This window comes from Anser anser (assembly GCF_964211835.1).
Source record: "Anser anser genome assembly, chromosome: 4".
NCBI classification, from domain to species: domain Eukaryota; kingdom Metazoa; phylum Chordata; class Aves; order Anseriformes; family Anatidae; genus Anser; species Anser anser.
This window is the reverse complement of record NC_139724.1, coordinates 940,932-962,088: the sequence shown is the minus strand read 5'-3', so window position 1 is coordinate 962,088 and position 21,157 is coordinate 940,932. Positions and strand designations below refer to the sequence as shown.

Here is a 21,157-nt window from a genome sequence, read left to right as displayed (position 1 = left end):
TTACAAGACAAAGGGCACTTGGCAAAGACTGCAACTCTTTTTTGTTTCAAATAAGTAAACAGTTTTTGCAGTTAACAGCTAGCTAGTGTTTGATGGGAATGCAAGATAAAGAGAAATAAGAAACTTCAGCACATTCACTACAGGACTTTGCCAGCAGCTCTGTGATTACGAGGAGGATGTCAGGTTACCAGACATCTTCCCTCTGCGCTGTACTAGGCAAAGAAGAAGCTTCTTTAAGGAGCACAACAAGAAAAATGATTTTTCTCCAATTTAACCTTAACATCGCTGTGAATTATTCAGGTAAGGTTACAGGGGCAACCTGGATGCAGTAGTTTCTGTTGACATGTTCAGTTTTGCCTCTGTGTGGGTTCAGTTTATAGAGAGTGGCCATGCCTGAAATTGCACTCTTAATATTTGTTTTCACTACCAATTTTTTTCCCATTGTCATTTAATGACAGCAGGGATCCCAGCAGTCTTCCCTGCTGGAAAAAGAACAAATGCTGGTGAAGACTGTTCATTTCCTAGTCTTTGCTTATAGAGTTGTCGGAATCTGGCTGCCTCTGATGTCAGCCAGGACAAGGGGAGGTACAATAGCCACACCATTATAGTGGAAAAGTAACACCTGAATTCCTCGCAATGAATGTTAGGACAAGAGGTCTCCACATTTTCCTCTGATCTTTAAGGGACATGGACGAATTTCTGCTTTCTCTAAGTCCTGATTTTGCTGCATGGCATCAAATTTGACAGACATTGTACCCACTTCAAACTTTTTGTGTTTTACTGAAACACTGGTTAACAAGGACACTTACTGGATCGAAGTAATCCATTATTTTCAGTTTTGAAGGTTCTGTCAACAAACAAAAAATCTGTGTTGCATAGGTGTATCTATATTGCAACTGTTTCTACAGACAGTTATGTTAGATTTTACTATCCCAGTGAGGCAATTGTAAAGTAAAGGAGATGAAATCTGCATGCGAGATTACTGTCCACACACCCATTATTTACCTGAGGAGCTGGATAGACTGCACTGTTGCTACCTGGTCGACACCTGTCCTTTGCAGAGATTTCAGCTCCCTGAAGCCCTGAGTAAACAAACCAACACATTTGGCCTCTGCCATTTGCACCTGAGATTCATCGGCCAGTAAGAACTGCCCTGTATAGCATCCTGTCAGTGAAGGCACAGAGAAAACGCAAATTTTGAATGTAACCCTAGGTCACGTGTTGGGAATAGTACCTGGTTCCAGAAATACTGTCCTTTTGTTTAGTTTCTGCTCATAACTGCTTTCTGGTTTTGAGCACTCTTACTTGACTTGTCCTTGTAGCCCTGCCATGTCTGAGCAGCACTTGAGCTGCTGCTCTGCAGAGCAGGGACTCTTGTATTAAAGTATGCATGGCATGGACTGGGGCTCCGGTGCGACCACAATTAAACACTTGGGGGAAAACAAGCCTTAAGTGCTGGCTGACATCCTCAGACTGAGCGGAAGACTTCTTTTGGCGGTGGCTGTGCGCAGACACTGCACCTGCGATTGTCCCTGGAGAAATCACATAGAGAGGCGAGGTGATGCAAGGAGTGGGAGAAGAGAGTCACATGCAGAGCTGAGGTGCCTTATGCAGGATACACCGTGCCAGAGCCAAAACTTGGAGCCTGGACCACGTCATAGTCTGTGCGTCCCTCCTGGAGGTAGTTCTGTGGGCCAGGGCTAGGCCTCAGGCTCTACCTCCGTTTTTTCCCGGGCTGCTTGGCTCCCAGACACCTTTCTGACCTCTGGAGTATGAAACCAAGGCGCCCTTTTCCTACCTAACGCCTACCAGAACCGCCTGTGGGCGCCGCTTTCCGCAGTCCCTCACAGCGCTGCCCGCCCCAGGCCCCGGCAGCCCGCCGGGCACCGCCAGCTCCGTCCCCAGCGGCGCCCAGCAGCACCCCGCCGCCGGCCAGCCGGGCTCAGGCCGGGCGGAGCGGGGCGGCCCCGGGGGCGGTCCGGGGCCGGCCGCGAGGCTTTAGGGCGGCGGAGGGCAGCGGCCGCTCTCGGAGCGGAGGCGGTGCGGGAGGCGGCGCTGCCCGCCATGGAGGAGCTGGGCTGGCTGGCGGCGCGGCTGAGCGCGGCGTGGCTCGCCTTGGTGCTCGCCCTTATCGTGCTGCCCTCGGCGTTGGGCGTCTCGCTGGGCATCTCCGAGGCCTATATGTGGGTGCTGGTGAAGACGCTGGAGGTAGGCGGGGGCGGGGGGGAGGCTGCCCGCTCGCCCTTCATCCCTGCTTCAGTGCTTCCATTCTTCCCTGCCGGCCGGGCGCCCTCGTACCTCCATGGACGCGCTGCGAGGGGGTGCCGGGGGCTGCCGGGCGGGCGTCGCCTTCTCCCGGGGCGGACAGACCCCCCCATGTGCCGCCCGGTGAGGGGAGGACTGAGCCGTCGCCCTTCCTCCTCCAGCTTTGTCCTGGTCCTCCTCTTCCCCCCGCAGCTGTGGTGCGGCCAGGCGGGGAGGGCCTCCTCGGCGGCGCCGCGGGCTGTGACGGCCCCCGAGTTGTGCTCTCGTTGCCCCTTCTTGCGCTCTGTAAGGAGCGAAGGCGTCCGTGGTTCCGCTGCGGAGCTCCGTGCTCTCGCTGGAAAGGCAGCCAAGCAACGTACCGCCGCCTGTGCCGGCCTCGGAGCCGGGGGTGCCCACTGAGCGGGGCCCGGGCCGGCCGCCCGGCCCGCCGGGGTGCGAAGAGCGCCCGGCGCCGTTTTATCGCGTGGCGGCGGCCCCTCGTGGGAGCGGGGCTGGTGGGGAGAGCGTGAGGGAATGGCGGCTGGCGGGGCCCCGTCCTCATGGCCGGGAGGGGGCTGCGCCTCCCCGGCGAGGAGCGAAGGAGAAGTCATCTCCTGTGGGGTCTGTGGTGGTGCGGTGTGTATCGGTACGTTGTCGTGGCAAGTGGGCTTTGTCACGCTTGGTCTTGTTCTCCGAGGTCTCAGCTTAAAAACTGCTTCAGTGCCTTAAGGATCTTTGGTACTTTTCTTTAAAGTAATAATGAAAAAGCGAACGGGTACTTCTCTTTAAAATTAAACAAAAAAAAAAGTGCCAACGGCCTAATCAAAATGGCGTCTCTTCAGCGCATCTCAAGTAGATCTGTTTTGAGGCTTCTGGTGAGAATGGGCATATTCGAGGTGTTTTCTGAGGGTGTGGGGCAGATCTTTTCGTACATAGTGTGAATGGTGTGAGAATAACTTGAGGCTACAAAAACCAGTTGCCGCTAGGATTAAAAATGGGTAGCAGAAGCTGATGAGGTGAAGGTTCGTCTGCCTGAAGGAGCCTGCAGATGGCCTAGTGAGATAGCCTTGTTTGAGCAACTCGCTTTTACCTGTGACAAACTGCCGTTTATGTGCTTAATTCTTATCTCATTATCGCTATTTATAGTCTTATCAAATGGAGCAGCAAAAAGTGACTTGAAATGTCTTGGGCAGAAGTGTGGAGAAGCAGCTGACAGCATGCTGATGGTGGTGGCCTGGTGGTCTGAGAGTATGAGCTGTTGAGATGCATAAGGGAGGAAATAATCATATATTTTGGGAGATGTGGTTAGATCTGCCTTCTGGAGGTATAGGTGCAGTTCTGTGATCTGTTTCTTAATAAATAGATACAATTTATAATAAATATAGTATGTATTACAAATTGATTGATTAATCTTTAATACTTTTAAAATGTGTTACACTGCTGTATTAATGTATTTGTATTTTACAGGTTTCTGTCTTATTCGTATATATGTCAATATGAATTATATATTTAAATAAAATGACAAATTGAGAAGGGTTCTGAGGTGAAGAGTCTGCAGAGATGTACCTACTTCACTTCTTGAGTGGATAAGATCAGTGTCGTGTAGACAAAATGAGGGGGACTCGAGGAGTGGATAGTTCGTTCCCTCAGGACACCTGCTTAGGGAGAAGACTGCACAGAACACGCCTTGTTGAGGAGGTGTCTGCTTCTCCTTGGCTCGTGAATATGCTTGCCTCAGCAGCTTGATGTAGCATTGGTTCGAAGCAGTGCCTGCAAGAGGCCCTGAAGATAGATGTTGTTGTAACTGACTTTTTCCTGCCAAAAATAATACTAACAGTGGAAAGTGGTAAATACGTAGTTGCTAGCCTTGTGCAACTGTGCTGCCTAAAACTTCTGGGCTGTTGAGTTGAATCTGCAGGCTTTCTACTGAGTAGCAGTAGACTGTTTTGGAGCAGTGTTGAGTCACAGGATGCAGCAGTCTCAGGCAGGTGAGACCTTTCCCAACTCTGTGGCCACCTCAGCGGCTTCCTGAGGCTTCTTCCTTTTTGGTTTCCAGCCTTGGATCTCCCAGGAAGGCTCCTGTCTTTGCAGAGCGGTGTGATCTTGGGCCTGCAGCGAATTGCAGGGTAGTATTGCACTACTGCAGCCTTCGTTGCTTCTTTGATGGACCGAGTGTGTGAACTGTTGGCCAAGTGGTGGCAGTTCGCGGACACTAGGTGAATACGGATTTAATCTCTGTCTTTTGCCTGTTAATAGCTCCCTGTGGGCACAATGGGAGGATACAGTGACTGTGCAGTTGAATTTCTGTGCAGTTTTATGTTGTCAGGTAACATTGTGTGCTTTCTGTAGAGGTTATCTGTTATGAGGGTCCAGCTTCGCAATCTTGGACAGAATAGTCCGGGGGCTAGGTACCTGGGTTTGCTCTGAAGTGTGTGGTGTCTGCTGGCCCACTGTCATGGCAGACAAATATGTGCCTCTGGAGTGCAGCTGTCTTTGAGGCTGTGGTATGGAGTCAGATGAGGATGATACTGGACTTGCACTGGAGTTTTTGCCTGCCAATACAAATAAATCTGCGTGTGCTTCTTTGAGGAGGTGTGATGCTCACTTCCAGTGCTGCTAGTGTGGCCCCAGAAAAGGGAGGGGAAGAGCTCCTTTAAAGAACAACATGTTCTTGTATTCTGGTCATCTGAAATTACTGACAAGGGAGATCAGTCGGTGCACAGTATTTTCTCTGTGCTGAGCTGCCTTGGCAAGGAACGTTATTCTGAGCAAAACGCAGCATGTACAGACAGCGGCACTGAGGAAGTGGTTATGTTTGACTGCATTGTTTGGTTGTGTTTAAACACACAGTATTGTACTGGGGATGACAAGCTCTATATGGAGTGGGTAAATACATGTACTTGCTTTTCTATATGAGAAGGCAAAAAAGAAGTGGAAGAGCATGACTTGACTATACTAATGGCAGAGGATTGCTGTTAGCCCACTTGCTATTAGAAGACCTGTTTCCCCCATCACATATATATTGTTCCTGAATTGCTTTGCCACACAGAGAAAATGGCTTGCTTTATTCTGCCTATGGCTTCCCTTTCAGTATGGAAATATCTGGCACAATGTTAGCACGTGTTTGTTTTTTAAATGTTGGATTACTGCTACAGAAGTTTCTCCAGCAGCTGTTGGCTCCTGTGAGGAGTTCTTCAGACTACTGGTGCCCTGCTGTGTTGACGCTTACAGAATCATTTGCAACAGAAGTATTTCTTACTCTTGAACCATGGAGACTGCCTCCTGTGATCATCGCTATGTGTGATGACTCAACCTGTTAGTTATTAAACACCCTCAGGTAGCTTCCAGTTGTTAATTTTGTTCATTGTTCCTTTTTGGTGTCAATCACACACTCCCTTCAATCGAGGCTTTCCAATTCTGGGGCTTTTTGTTAGCAGAAAAAACATTTCTTGGCTTGTTTTTGCTTTGAGTGCAGTAATGTGCAGCAGATGCTTGGAGTCGTAGGTGCGTTAGCATCATGTAACTGATCTGTCTGGGATTAATAGTGGCCCCTTGTAACAGAGGAAGTTTCTAATAGTTTTTTTATGCTGCCCTGCAGGGAATGCACTTTGACTAGGCAAGGGTGTAAAAAAAAAAAAAAAAAAAAAAAAATTTGGTAGCTGTGAGGTGGAAGCCCGAGTGCTGGTGTTACAGATGACCTTGGCAACCTGAAGGGAGCTAAACTTGGAAAGAAGAAACCTGGGGACAAAAAGGATCTTTGGGTGCCATTGGTGAAACAGTAGGCTCTGGCTCTGTGCTCTTTCCCCAGCACTCAAAACGGCAGCAGCTTTCCCCTGAACCACCATCAGGGTCGGGAGCTATGGCATGTGGTATAAGGGTGGGGAAGGAAAAGGGAGAATTTGCAGCCTGTAAACATGAATCACTGTGGCTTTCCTGCTGCTTCCTGTTGAACTCATTGGCTTCTTAAGCAAGCTTTGACTAATGTCGTTGGACAGCGTCATTACAGGTCCTTATATCTGTGTAGCTGGCATCCTTCATGGGCTGTGGGGCGGAGGAGAGCTCGGAGCTGCAAGAACAAGGCTGAAGGCTACTGGGTCAGAGGTTAATAAAAGCTCCTGAGGAGGAGTCTGATGGGGACTATGACCCTTGTTGGCAGGGTCAGCATTGGGTTTTGGGGCAGTACCTCAGCACACCTGCTGCGTAATCTTAGTTCCTCAACAGTGTTAACCTGGGCCCCAGTCCTGTGCAGGCCCCTACCAGTGTGCACAGCAGGCTTAGTAACGAAGGCTGCTGGCACACAGGTGGGGTCAGTGGAGCTGGGGTTGCCCTCCACTGGATTTATGTTGCTAATTACTGCAGCATCTTCCTGGTCAACAACCCTGACCTGGTGCCACTCCTGATTTCCCAGTGCGTGAGCACTGGCAATTCTGATACTGCTGATACGCAAATGCCGTTCGTGAACAGCAGCAGCTCTACTTGTATCTTGTCCTAAAGGTGTCTTAGTGCGTGGAGGTGTAAAAGAAGCTACTCGGCATTTATGTTGCAAATGCCCTTGATGCTGTCCTGTCAAGCTGGGCTCTTTGTCCTGTTGGGAGCCTGTGACTAAGATGCCCCCCAGGATGAGGAAAAAATGGCATGGGTACCCCAGAGGGCCCTCTACCCTCACTCTGAAGTCATCGCTCCTTTTGGCATTAATCTCCTCACACAAAGCATGCTAAGTGGCATCCAGGCTGTGCTGCCTCCCCTTGTGTGGGGGTGCTCTGAAATCTGTGTTTCTGTTGAGGTGTGGAGGGCCTCCAAGGAGGATGCTGACCTACACCAGCATATCCACATCTGCTCTTAGCGTGACCTGCCAGCGGCCTTAACAAGGGAACACTAGCGATCCAGTGCTGTGTAACTTCAGATTTCAGTCAGCTTCAGTAATTCAGTAAGCTCTCCTCTTTTCAGTAGCCATCAAAGATGGCTCCTAAACTGGATGCGATATTTAAAGCTGATAAACAGGGTGAAGACAAGCTCCATCTGTAAGAGCTTGTAACATCTGTAAGGGGAAGTCCATGCTGCGTTCCTAGCTGAGGTGTGACTGACTACAACAAATCATCCCGTACCTTTGCTTTTATGAAGTCACAGCAAGTTTGACTTGGTACACAGCTACTGCTTGCAGATGAGATGTTTTCTGACGTCTTTTGCAAATGTTTTTTGCCTCTGAAGCCTCTTTCAGGACCATTCTTGAGTACTGCGTCACCTAGTTGCAGGGTGCTTTTTGATCTCCAGGACACCAAGGCGATATCCTCCCCTCTGAGACGTCAGTCAGTCTACATGGTGATAGCTCTTTGTGGTGTGAAGCTGCTTTGGGACAGGAACCGGCGGAAAAGGCAGTGATAGTGCAAATTGCCAGCTAGCAGGAAGGAAGAGAAGTTACTTGCGTTGCTGCATGCGGTGTCTCGTGTTTTCCAAGTTAGATGTAAACAAGCTTCTCATTTGATCAGAGTTAAAATTTGGCTTTGATGGACGGTACTTTTATTTCAAGTGCCTGCGAGTAAGCAGAATGATTAGATTAAGTAAACTTGAGATTAAAAAAATACGTCTTGTTGCTTGAATGTATGTGGTTTTATGAAAGCCTGACAGAGGGAGCAAGCTGAGAGGGGATTTGACAGTGGTTTGCAGTAGCAGCTGGTGGACCTGTGCCCTGACCAATGCCCCAGCTCTGCTGGGTGAGAAGGGAGCAGGAGAGGGAGGGGATCTCCTGTCACTTGCTGGCTTTGCAGAGCCTGCCCGGGTGTGCTGGGAGGCCTGGCCGCACAAGTCAAGGGCCCTCACCTGGAGCAGAGCACGAGCCGGCTGTCTGGGAGTGCTGCGTGTGGCCCTTGTGCGAGGCGTCAGGCTGCAGCTGCGCTCCCAGCTGCTAGCAAGGCTCGGCTGGAGGGCAAAGGGAGCTGCCCTCCGCGGCCTTACCTGTGCTCTGCCAAGCTTGGCGTTGCAGGGTACTGCAGTGTGCCAGGGCTACGGCGACCTGCGGATGGCAGGGCATGCGGCCTGGGCAGCACTCCTCTTCTGAGGAGGCGGGCGAAGGCATCTGAGCAGCAGGAATGTGGCTGGTTGTGGTCCTGCAATTTCTGTGCACTTGGGAAAAGTCTACAGCCTGCTGTGCTAAGCAAAGTGCCAAAGGATATGGCTGTGTGAGAGGATATTGCAAGCTTTCGAGCATTACATTGGTATGTCTCAATAGCCTGTGTCCTCACAGTGTTACTGCCTTCTGCTTGGGCTCAGGCTTTTGGATGCTGTATCCTGAACTGAGCTTGTCACCGCAGGATTTCTGTGGGGAGAATAATCCCGAGGGAAAGTTGGGTGTTGTTTCTGAGCTCCAGAGACGCTCCTGTCCCAGGCTGGGCAAAGCAAAAGGTGGCAGCAGTAGGCTTTAATGCCTGCTTTGAGAGGACCTGGGAGAAGTCATTTCTCTGGCAGTATTTGTGGCTCCGGCAGTAGCCCAGTATGTTTTTGCTGTTGTCTGTAATAAGTGACTTGCCTGTTTACAGAGACTTTAATTACGTCTTAACTCAGTGGTTCAAGCCAGGTCAGAGGATGATTAGGTCACTGTACTTGCAGTTCAGCCTGTGCCCCTACTTCTGTGTAGTGGAAGAAATGTAGAAATAGAGGTGCTGTGTGTAGCTCATTGCTTTAGCAGTGTTTCCTTTTGGTGTTTGCCAAGGATGATGTGTAACAGGAAGGTGCAGGGCTGCTCCTAGAAGTTGTAGTTCCTGGAACAGCTGCTGCTTCAGCCACAGAAGAGCTGCGAAAAGAAGTGATGGTATTGGCAGGGCAGGTGGTGATTCAGCAAGGGTGGATATGGGAAGCAGGACTGGCAGCCTGCTGCTCTCAGAGGTTACGTGCTGGGGGCCATGCCTTCAGTCAGCATGCTGGGCCTTCAGGATGTGCGTGGATCTCCAAATGCCCCACAGCTCTGTTGGAGGGAAGAGGAGCAAACTGCATGGTCCAGCACAGGGATGATGGACAGAAAGCCTAAATTTTGGGGGGCTGTGTGTCCTGAGAGTCACTTCAGTCCCACATTGCTGAGTCCTTTGTGTGCAGGTCGGCGAGGCCTGTTGGTGCTGCTAAAAAGCACGGCTTCACTGCTGGGGGAGTGGAGGGCGAGCCATTGAGGTCTGGACAGAATGATTCATGTAAGCTGCTTCTGCTGGGTCAGTGTCCTTGGAACAGCTGCTGTCACAGCTTTTCTAGAAATCGTATAAAATTTAAATGGAGGAGGAGTGAAAATGCATTGTCTTCACTGGCAACTGTTTAAGACAGCTGTCTGTGGGCTTTGCATCCCTTGGCAGCGCAGCCATGTGGGGAAAGAGTGGATCCAGGGCAGAAGGGCTGCCCCAGAGTGAGGGGCAAGGCTTCAGGGCAGCGAAGGACTTTTGCCACTGTCAGCCCCATAAAAATCCTGCCTGCTACAGGTGGCAGGGGGCTGCTGCACAGCGTTGCGTGGAGCTGACTCAGCTGAAGGTGGAGGAAGCCTTGTTGCCTGTGAACAGGTTGGGCTGGCTACAGTCCTGCCAGGGCTGGAAACCAGAGGGTGTTTTGTGGTGCTGAATGCCTCCACCACACAGGTTTGTGGGCAAGCACAGATTGTGGGGGGCTTTGCAAGCTGTGCAGGATGGCTTCATTCCCCTCTTTGTCTGCTTCTGACAGTCTGCATGCTACAGAACAGCAGGTTAACCCCGGTGAGCTGGCAGCCCTGTCTAAGGGCAGGGAAGTGGCTCCGTGTGAGTGTGGTTGGGCCTGAATCTGTGCTGCTTGGAGCCCTGAAATGCCAGGAAACGAGCAGGTGAAGAGTCATGGGTGAAAACCAAGCGAACCAGGCTTGCTGTGACCCCCAATAGCTGGGTTAGCTGTGTTCAGGCCTCACTGGATGTGGCCCACTTGGACTTTTTTACGTGAGTATGGTAAAATAGTGACGGTACAAGGTCAATTGCAGCATGTCTGTGGGCTTTGAACTCATGCTGTGCTCTTGGGCTGGTGTGCAAGTAGTGAGGCAGGTAGGGGCTGTGGGGCATGTGGTGCCTCAAATGACACTGAAGAGTATGTTGATCTCATTGGCCTTCTGAAGACTGGCAAGCAGAGTCAGGAAGCACTTGCTTGACCTGCATGTGCTTTGGTAATTAAATATGTTCAGCACTGGTTCTTCAGAGGAGAGGTATATGTTTCTGTGTGTGCGCATCTGAGGAAGACAGGTGCCTTATTACCTGGTGAAGAGGCAGAAAGAAAATCACAACTGATCTTGAAGTGTTGCTACAGTAGAAGTGTTTCTTAAGTGAATACTACATCTGGGGTACTAATGCATTCTTTCTCTTCAACAGTGGGCCACTATACGGATAGAAAAAGGTGTCAAGAAGCCCCAGCCAGAGGTGCTGAAGACTCCTGCTGCTAATGGTAAGAGCTCAGCATCTGGTTATACTGTTCAGACTAACCTGCCAAAGTAGGCAGGATAAGCCATTTCAAATGGAAAGGTGGATGTGTGTGAGAAACATGGAGAAGGGTGGTAGGATGTTTATGAACTTTGATATTTAATTATTTAGCAATACTTCTGTCACGTTATTAGGCAATATACTGGCACCACAGCTGTACTGCAGAGTGAAATGCTTCTCCTACTGGCTTCTGGTGAATGGTTGAAAAACCAGGGGATGAGGAAATGAGGGGTACAAAATAACATCAAGTTGACTAAAGCTGAGTTTCAGGTGGAGACTGTCCTCAGTTGAGGGAAATAACAGTTGCAATACGAGTTTGCTTTTGTCTTGAAACCTGTGTTTAGTACAGTACTTGCAAGGCTGCTGGCCAACTCTTAAGAGCATCAGAATACATTTAATAGTCTCTGAGGAGATCTGCCTTCTAGTGGACAGTGTTTGACAAGCTCAGAGTACCTTCTCTGTTTTAGGACTACTGGATGTTACACTTTTTTTCCCTAATTAGTCTGCTCCTACTTACGTGCTGCCTCCTCGAGTTAATTCACTGCTTGCCAGATTAACTTCTTGGTCTCCTTCTTTGTAGAAAGACAGCTGAAGAGTTGCAAAATCAGGTTAAAGGAAGAAATATGAAGCAATAGCTTTTCTTACTATGTGATATCCTGCACAGTGCATGTGTCAGGGGGGTTGGACTAGGTCAGAGTTGGCTGTGAGAGGACGTGGGGGCTGCATGTGTGGTGAGAGCGGTTGGTGTTTGCCCAGGCTGCTCTGGGCCAGCACTTGGTTTCATCCTAGTACTTGATTGCCTCTGTACTGCTGCCAGTTTGCTGGGTTTTGATCACTTCATTGTCAGCACTTTCTGTCTCACTTCATTTGGCAGCAAAGCTGCGAGCAGGAGCCCATTAGCAGACAAGTGAATTGTCTTCTGATTCTACCAATTAGCTGATGTCAACGTGGTACAGTAATGGGGACCGAAGTGGTTGTGTGCATTTCATCTCCAAAGGAGCAGCCTTACCAATGCTGGCACACATGGGTATTGTGCTGTCTGCGTGCAGGGTGGGTAGCAGACCTAGCTGTCAGTTACAGCTGTAATCATGAGCCGCAGGTTACTGCACAGCAGTTCTGAACACAGGTCAAAATGGGACTTGTAACCTAATTTGTGCTTTTTGGGGGGTGGTGAAGAGTTGTCTCTATCAGTCACAAGTGTCTTGAAGAGTTTTCTGCGGTGTGACAGGGGTGTAGTGTTCCCCCTTACTCTGTCAGGTGCCCCATTACTGTGTTCTACAGGTTGAGTGAAGCAGTGAGCAAACCTTCCTTCATGTAAGGGTGATGGTGTCCCGCCACGTTTTGGGTCACTGAGAGGGCAGGGAATGTGACTGCTGCTGTAACTGCACACTCAGAGCTCTGTCCTTCCTGTACCTTTGGTCATCGAGGCACATGGGTTGCTTTTTCTCCAGAGAAAGTACAACTCTAGGGGTAGAAGACCTGGAAAGTGCACAGTTCTGTGAGCCACCTTCCTCTGAAACCACCGAATAGCCGTGCTGAGTACCTGTTCCCCCTGCATGTTTGGCTGAGGGGTGTACTGTGTATGTGGTGGCTGAGAACCTGGATTAACCCGCGTGCGTGTGTTTGGCTGGAGCCTTAGTGATGGCAGAAATGCCCTGGGGTAATGCATAGAGATGACAGCAGGCTGACTTGGTGCTCAGGTTCTGTTGGATGAGGTTACATAAACACAGCTGTGGCCTGAAGCACGGTTCATAAAGTCCTTTTGTTGGAAGAAGAAATGAGAACTTTTCCCACTGTACATGGCTCTTAATACGGTAAGCTAGAGCTGGGCTCCTCCTGACTTGAGGTGTGGGGGGGCAAGGAGCTGTGTAGTGTCCTGTGCCAGGCTGTGCTTTTGGGAGCTCTTGAAGCCGATCCACTTCTGATCAGGATGCCAAGTTCCTGTATGTGTAGGAAGCTGCGGTGGGACCAGGGCAGGCAAAGGTCTGTCACGGCTGACGTGGTATCTGCTGAGGTGTCAGGGCACAGGCAGGCAGAGGCCTGATGGCGTTACGCAATGTTTACCGAAGGAGGAGAAGGTTCTGGTGGTAAGAGGTTGTCGAGCAGCTGATTAAAGTAGGGTCAAGGCAGGGGGCTGTGTGTGCGCATACCCACATGCGTGTTGAGTGCTGGCTGGCACGAGGGGCATGTGCAGTACCTGTTGCATTTGTCCTGACCATCCAGTCCTCTCTAGGAGGTGGGTCAGGAAAGAAGGGAGCATTGCGCATGGAAGGTCCAGTTTGCCTGGCAGGAGAACCATATTCTTCCTCAAAAAGCTCAAATTCAGTCTTGTGTGGACCCTTGACAGGAAAGCCAAGGGAGAAGGTGGCCGAGCAGATGCCACCTTTGCCTCCAGTACCAAAACCCAGTGTATTTGACATGTGTTGTTGAAAAGGGCCGGCCTGTGTTGGTGGTGTGAGGAGTAGCCCCAGGCAAGATGCTGGCTGGCCCTTGTGCTGCATGAGGATGTGGCTTGTGCTGTCACCTCGTGTGCCCTCTGTTCAGAGGGCAGTGGGCTGAAGTGGTGGTCCCAGGGGTAGCTGTGGGCCCAGCAGGTGTCCGGAGGCTGGTTCTTTATCTCAGCAGCTGAGGATTGATTACTCAGCTGTCCGTGTAGGTGCTGCCTGGGCATTAGGCAGTCCTTTTGAAGCTGGTGGGTTTAGAAATGCTGAACTGCTGTTCAGGTCACTTCTACAAGCAACACTGACTGAGAGACATGCAGATTATGTGATCGATTGTATGTAGTGTCAAGTTTGAGTTGGCATAGTGAGTTAAGTGGTGTCTGAGAGCTGGAAGGCTTGTGGCTTGTGCTGTAATACCGAGTCAAGCAGTAGCTGTTGTTTTCCTTGTTGGTGGAGGGAGTTGCTTGCTGTACTTGGGCATAATGCTGCTTTCGAGCTGTCTGTCTCTGGCCAACTGCCTGCGGCCAAGGGATTAAAGGCCACCAAGTGTTACTCGTGATTACAGGAAGTCTGAGGATATCGCTTGAGCAGCATGTGCTTTGCTTGGTTCTGGTCATAATACCTTCAGGTGCTGCTGGCACCCTGCTCGAGTACCTTGTCCCGAAGGCAGCAGGCGCCTGGGGGTGTGGTGTGACGACAGCAGCGCAGGCTGGTGCCCTGGGGTGCAGCCAGCACTAGCAGGGTGGCACTGCCCGCTGCTGTGTGAGCCAGGGGAAACAGCTGCTTGGCTGCTGCCAAGCTGCGGGCGGGTCAGGAGGAAGCTTTCCCAGCTCTGCTGGGACTGGGGAAGGGCAGTGGCACTGGTGCCAGCTTCTGGGCTGTGGCTTAGCTCCCACCCTAGCGGTTGTGGGGAGAAAGAGGCTGGGCTGTCCTGCTGTGGACTTGGGTGTCCTGCAGGACATGGGTTTAAGGGAACGGCTGAAGGAGGAAAGGAAGGAGCCTCTAAGTAGAGCTCTCATCTGGGTTGTAAATGCTACCCAGGGGTAATCCCTGCTGCTGGATGTTTGTGCTTTTTGTTTGTTTAATGGGGATCCTGAAGTACGCGTGTGTGTTTGGGTGTGCTGTATTTATTTACTCATACAGGGTACTGATAGGAATGTGTGCTGTGCAGTGGTCTGGTGCAATAGCAAGTTGAGCTGCAGGTACTAAAAGCTTGTTGCAGTGTGGTGTCTTCCTTGGGTGTTATTTAGTATTTACTTCAGTGATTTGAGTGGTATATCTTGGAGCTCCTTGTGTTCACGCATGCATGCCAGAAAGATTACCCATATCAGTTGTAATCTAAATGTTGCATGTAATATATTCACGGAGTTCTGCTGCTGGCAGGGATTTCTTGGGATTTTGTGGGGAATTCAGTGCTGCAGGGTATGTACTTGTGGGAAAGGTCCTTGTAGTTCAAAATAGTTGGGTGCTTCCTCCCTACCCATTGATCTTGATATTGAGGCACAGTGATTATGCAATTAGTCGGCATTTGATAGAGTGGCACCTTGAACTTGGACCTCAGTAACCCTAGTTGAGCATCTCTGGGGATGGTTGTTCTGGTTAAATGCTATTCTGGATTTCTGAAGTCATCGGTTTCAGGAGCCAGACTTGCTTACCAGAAGGCAGCCACTTGATCTTTTAGCTTACGTGACTTGCCCTTGCTTTCAAAAGCTCAAGTGATCTATAGGTGCTTATCTGACAACAAGATAAACAAAAAAGTGCTAGTGAGAAGAAATACTTGATACTCGTACCGTGATTCTGACCTCTCCAGGTTACTTTCCTACTGCCAGACATCCTGTGGGCAGAGTTGAAAAGAAATGCAACCATTAATGGCAGACCACATTACATTGAGGACCCTCCAGCTTTCTCAGACGTGGTGTTTTCATTGTTCGATTTACACTAAAATAAAAATAGTGCGTTCTCTGTGCTTATAAAAAGACTTGTGCTCTGAAGGAAGGTGGGTGCATTTCTTCATGGCTGGTCCTTGTGCAGATGCTATGGAAGCTGTTTGGGCCAGGCTTTGACAGGTAGCAGTAGAGCATGTTTTAATAGACCATGGCTGTGGGAAGCCGGGATATCCAAACTTGAATCACGGCTAGGAAGTGGGGAAGCCGCCATGGAGGAGATGGAACACCCTTAAATACACAGAGCACCAGGAGCAGTTAGTGGAGAGGGCAAGTACGCATTTGATCACCTCTGGAAGGGTAGGATTGTCTTGGATGAAATCGCCAAGCTGGAGGGGTCAAGTGGTGGGAGACATCTTGTCGTCTTGTTTCACCTCCATTTCACACCAAAACTTTGTATATGTTTGTTTGGGTGTTGATATAGGAAGGGGAGCTAGAACTGGGTTACTGAAGGGTATGTGGTGTGTGTTCAGCTACCCATCTGAGCATGCTGTCATAAGAGTACTTCTGGCTGTGAATTTTTACCCTGAAGCAAAGCAGAGCTGCAAATGTTGTGGAGGATGATGAATTAATAGAACTGCTTCTTCATATGGCTACCCTTTCCTTCCCAAGGTATCATAGAAAGAGATGAAACGCCTATGGAGAAAGAAATTGCGGGTCTACATCGAATGGAGTTCCAATTCTCCGACATATTCTATTTCTGCAGAAAAGGCTTTGAGGCCATTGTGGAAGATGAAGTCACCCAAAGGTTTTCCTCCGAAGAGCTGGTCTCCTGGAACCTCCTCACAAGGACTAATGTCAACTTCCACTACATCAGCCTGAGGCTCACTGTTGTGTGGGTCATTGGTGTTATAGTGCGGTACTGCTTCCTGCTGCCGCTACGGTAAGCTCGCGGGTGCTGAGGGGTTCTGCTACTCAAGGAATACTTCCATCTGTGCCTCCCCAGGTTTTTTAGCCAAAGGCAAAAATTACAGATAGAGAACAAGTTGCTTAAACTCTCATATGAGTGGATAAGAAGGCATTCAGAACACTTGTCTCCTGTTTGACACAGGACAGTAGATGATGGCTAGTGATCATGTCTTCTGTGACTGCTTCTCCCAAGTCAAGTATATTGGCAATGTGAATGTAGTGCTGTGATCTCTAAAGCTCAGTGAGTTCTGAAACTACATGCATCAGGGCATCTGATACTGCTGCCTTAGTGAGGCCATCACTTTGAGCAGTGTGTCAGGGAATTAGTAGTGAATTAGAGAACTGACTGTAAAGGATCTGCAGGGCAACTCACCTTTGGTAATCCCTTCCCATTTTGAAGGGGAGGTGATGTTAAAATAAACAAAACTGCTTTGCTTTCATGTCTCTTCCTACAGCTTTACTCTTGCTGCTATTGGGATTACCTCGATGATTGTGGGGACAACGCTGGTAGGTCAGCTGCCAAACAGCAGGTGAGTGCTGTGTTTGGTGTGTGTGAGGGTCATATGGCTGATTATGTAGCCTTGTGTCAGTGCAAAGCACTCAGGATTGAGACGGGAATGGTTTCACGTGCCCTGGACGACCTACTGATAGTCCACTCGACCTACAAATACACTACCTTGGTGGGGGTGGCTTCTTGACAAGTTTGGGGCTGAGGCTGGTGCTTTGGTCAGTCCCTCTTTCTGTCATAAACACTCACAGGGCTTATTAAAATATAAAAATACAAATGAGATACTGTGCTGAGATTAAAAAAAAGCCTCTTGAGATGACTGCCTTGCCTAGGTAAACAAGATGAAGCACATGCCATGCCTCTTGGCCTAGCTGCCGTAGCAAGTGAGTGGTAGAGCTGGGAATAGCCCTCTGCTTGAGTACCAGGGAAGTATTCTAGCCCTGAGTTGAGTAGGCTGGAGAACATTGCATGTGTGTCTAGCTGCTTTCCAGCATTCCCCAGATGCCTGTGTCTTCTCTTTCAGTGTGAAAAACTATCTGAGCGAAGTGGTCCACCTCACGTGCTCCCGGATCCTTGTCAGAGCTCTGTCTGGGACTATCCATTACCATAACAGGTGAGTGAGCTTATGTTGTGGTAACAAAACAGCGTGTATGCTTCGTGGTGGGAGTATCCCATCAGGAAGGGGGCAGCTCACTGCTGACCCACAGGCCTTGTCAATGCTAGATGCTGACTGACCTGATTGCTTTATGGAGCTGTGTGCTTTGTGTGGTGCTCATGGAACTACTGGCAGTCTAACAACAAATTTTGTAATTGCAGGGAAAACAAACCTCAGAAAGGAGGCATTTGTGTTGCCAACCACACATCACCCATAGATGCGATCATTTTGACCAATGATGGATGCTATGCAATGGTATGAGGGGATTGATGATGGGGGAGAGGGAGAATATCAAAACTGTGGAATATTGGTTGTGGAGTTCAACATTTAGCTCTATCAATTAGTGGGCAGGTTACCTCGAGCACTGGGGAAAAGTACAAAATTGTTTGAGTCTGACTACAGGTTATGTGCTGGTGAAGTTGCCCTGAAAATATCAATGTCAGGCTCTTAATCTGTTGGAAATCATTGAGATAGGTGTTCGCACATACTTCTAGATCCATTCAAGGAAATGCATTGTAATGGTTTTTGTAGACACTGCTCAATCCTGATTTGTGGTTTCCAGTATGACTTTTTTTCTATCAGGGATGCTGTGAAACTGTGTTTTGGGTGTCTTGTATGCCAATGTGTCTCCTGGGCTTGCAGGTTGGCCAGGTTCATGGTGGACTAATGGGAGTCATTCAGAGAGCAACTGTGAAGGCCTGTCCTCATGTCTGGTTTGAGCGCTCAGAAATTAAAGACCGCCATCTAGTGACAAAAAGGTGAGGTGTGGGTTAGAGTGGGGAATTGGATTGTTCGTGCAGCCTTGGTATGTGCTAGTGCACAAGATGCCCCACTGGGGTAATCCCTGAACTGTCATCGAACAGCTGAGGACCGTGGTTTTGGGAAGTAAAACTTCGGAAAGGCCTGTATTAGAAGTCGTGGTTGTGGAAAGACAAGCACAAGGGCGCAGTGAGGCTTTAGCAGGAAACGGGATTTGCACAAAGTCAGGATCCTCAGATGACAAAAGGCTGATTTGTAAGAGCCTTTTGGCAGGGACAGTGTGTAGTTGCTTTATTCGAAATCATGACTGCGGATTATAAGCCCCAATCACAGGGACAGCAGCCTACTACAATTTTAATTTATTGTAGGCTGGGATGATGCAGGCTATTCTTGTAGTGGGTTGGAGGGGTGGTGTATGGTGAACTCATCCATTCAGAATGACCCGAATGTGCTTGCTTGTGTGGGCTTGGAAAGTGTATGAGATCATCACAAATTTTAGGACTTCACGTTTGAACCGAAGTCTGCTTAGAAAGATACTGTCTGGACTTGATTCAAGAAGGGAGCCATTACAGATGAAGAGCTTAGCTTGTTGGGGTGAGAGGGGGTGGAATTTAACTAGCCAAAAAAGACCTGGTAACAAGAGAGGCAGCTTACTATAGAATATCACCCTGAGGGGTACCAGTGAATGTTTTAAAGAAGTTCTAGGTTAACTTTACAGGATGATTATTTTACCACCTTTTTCCCCTCTGCACATCAGGACAGATCTGCTGAGTTCAGAAAGGGTTATTCAAGTAATGTGAGCTGTAGTATTTTGAAGTATCCTTTTGGCAATAGGAAGTCTCCTGTTAAGTAAGCAGAGCCTGGACTGAGCACTGCACAGGTTTTTTCCTGATGGAGGCAACCTACTGCAAGTTGAGTTGATCAGTTAGTGACTTAATGGCATATGTAGGTTGGCTTCCCAGACAACAATTTATAAAATAGGTAGGAGAGGAGACAGTTGCTTGCTTCAGTCTAAAACTAATAGAAGTAATTTGTAGGAGGGGGCATAAGGGAATCCTTGCACAACACTTAAGATTTGTGGCAGAGTGGAAGGTACATACTAATGTCTGTTAAACAGTTCTGGTTTCTTACCAAAGAGTTTGGTAACTCTAATGCACGGGGGGGTGGGGGGGATATTGGAAGTAGCTATTTTTTTAGCTTTGTTGTTGCTTCCACAGGCTCAGGGAACATGTGGCAAATAAGAGCAAGCTTCCAATCTTAATTTTTCCGGAAGGTAAGAAACTTAACTGCTCCTTCCCTTCATTCAGTGTTTACTTGTCTCTGTTCCTGCTTTCACTACTTGTGGTGCCCAGATGAATCCTTACTCTGTTAGCTTTTGTATTTTTCATCTTTTATTAAAGATTACATATAAGACAATACTGTGTCCCTGGCTGGTGGTTGTTCTGCCAGGTGAATTGAGTGGACACAATTCACAGGACAAGATGAACTTATTCATGATATATCTAACGTCAGCCTTGTGCTTTCTTTCATACTTGTGGTTCCATTCAGGGAGTTGGTCACAAGACAAAGAATCCAAGTAAGCAGGGGAGAGATGCTTAACTTAACATAAAGGGCCTGCATTTGCTCCTCAGTATAAGGGCTGTATGTTGCTGTAGGGTTACTACTGAAATGTGGCAGGCTGTGTGAAATATTAACTTGATTTTATCTTCTGGACAGGCACCTGTATCAATAATACATCTGTGATGATGTTCAAGAAAGGGAGCTTTGAAATAGGAGGGACAATCTACCCTGTTGCAATCAAGGTATGAGGAAGAAGCTGGTTGCTGAACTTGAGAATGACTTGAGGGTCTGTCTTTGTCAGGGTGGTGGGAAGTTGTTGCAGTGGGGCTGCTAATGAAAGCACAGTAGCTCTTGTGATGGGCCACCTGCCTTGGTTGAATCCTGGTATGTATGTCACTGAAACAGTCCTGACCTGTGACTGAAAACATCCACTGAGATTCAAGACAGGCTGTGGTGGTCTGTGGAGGGAGGAAGGGATTTCATCTTCTTTTGATTCCTTACAGTATGATCCTCAGTTTGGAGATGCGTTCTGGAACAGCAGCAAATACAACATTGTCAGCTATCTGCTGCGGATCATGACCAGCTGGGCCATTGTCTGCAACGTGTGGTACATGCCACCCATGGTTAGAAAGGTAATTGAGCATCTGGTTGACTGATGACTATTTAAGTTTCTCGCTTTCTTCAAGTGTCACAGGGTCTTGGCCCTCTTCTCCAAACCCCTGGCAACCCTCATGTCTCCAATTCATTTTTATATGGGACTTCTATGAGTGCTTTTTTGATGTATGATTAGACTTAATTTTTCCTGATGTATTGTAGTACTGGGAGGGTCTTCCCTGGAAAGGGTGTGGAGTGCAGCCTGGTATTGTCAGCATCGTAATAAGGATGCAAAGAATAACAGTAAATATGCTGCTGTACGTGGTTGCTAATACCAGCTGGAGTTAAGGATACATCTGTAGCTTGAAAACTGTTCTGTGCTCCATTAATGCATCCCTTTGGAGCAAAACGTACTTGAACTCGAATGTTCTTTTGAAAAACGAGATCAATGTTTATCACACAGGAGCCTCAGGTTACGTTGGCATGAGGAGGGGAGGGATCATTTGGCATGGAATTAATTGGGAGTAGCAGATGAGAAGCATGACAGAAGTTTGTATTTATTTCTGTTTTAATTATGTTGAATTTAAAACACTTGAAGGAAGGAGAAGATGCTGTTCAGTTTGCCAACCGAGTGAGGTCAGCCATTGCTCACCAAGGAGGACTGGCTGAACTTCCCTGGTGAGTGATGCCATCCTTGTCATACTGTATGGGCTGCTTGAACTTACAGACTTCTCTGGGCTCTTAACATCTTGAGGCATGCTGCTTCTTAGGTTTGTGTTAAATACCGTTTGCCTAACTTTGTTCTACATGGGAAAATGAATGTAAGGGAGTAGTTTAAGTGTGTATAAAAAGAAGGGATGGAGAAGGGGCCAATCGATTCAGTTATGAGGCCCAGCTGGTGCTAGGAATTTAAGATGAGACAACTACAGTTTAGCACAAGATGAACTGCGTCTGCAGTTGAGGGGAAATAGTGACCCAGAAAGGCCAAGATTTTGTTCTAGGTGCAGCCTGTTGGCAACACCAGATCAGGCTCTTTCAGTAGGTATATTGGATTTGGACTGCATGTGCATTAAGAC

At 48.7% G+C, this 21,157-nt stretch overlaps 1 protein-coding gene across 3 annotated transcripts in view; it reads left to right on the top strand.

Annotated features, from left to right (window-relative positions):
• The first annotated feature begins 1,975 nt into the window (after window positions 1-1,975).
• GPAT3 (glycerol-3-phosphate acyltransferase 3) overlaps window positions 1,976-21,157 on the top strand; it is a 20,490-nt gene continuing 1,308 nt past the window's right edge. The window contains exons 1-11 of one of the 3 annotated variants that reach the window (XM_083834200.1): window positions 1,976-2,208; window positions 10,605-10,677; window positions 15,709-15,979; window positions 16,461-16,535; window positions 17,037-17,126; window positions 17,330-17,423; window positions 17,811-17,926; window positions 19,145-19,200; window positions 19,644-19,729; window positions 19,991-20,119; window positions 20,680-20,759. In XM_083834200.1, the coding sequence (XP_083690326.1) occupies window positions 2,065-2,208; window positions 10,605-10,677; window positions 15,709-15,979; window positions 16,461-16,535; window positions 17,037-17,126; window positions 17,330-17,423; window positions 17,811-17,926; window positions 19,145-19,200; window positions 19,644-19,729; window positions 19,991-20,119; window positions 20,680-20,759 (1,214 nt within the window). In that variant the 5' untranslated portion in view covers window positions 1,976-2,064. Of the gene's footprint in view, window positions 2,209-2,361; window positions 2,389-3,056; window positions 3,120-10,604; window positions 10,678-15,708; window positions 15,980-16,460; window positions 16,536-17,036; window positions 17,127-17,329; window positions 17,424-17,810; window positions 17,927-19,144; window positions 19,201-19,643; window positions 19,730-19,990; window positions 20,120-20,679; window positions 20,760-21,157 lie in introns of those variants that run through there. The other 2 variants (XM_083834202.1, XM_083834201.1) reach the window with 2 other exon arrangements.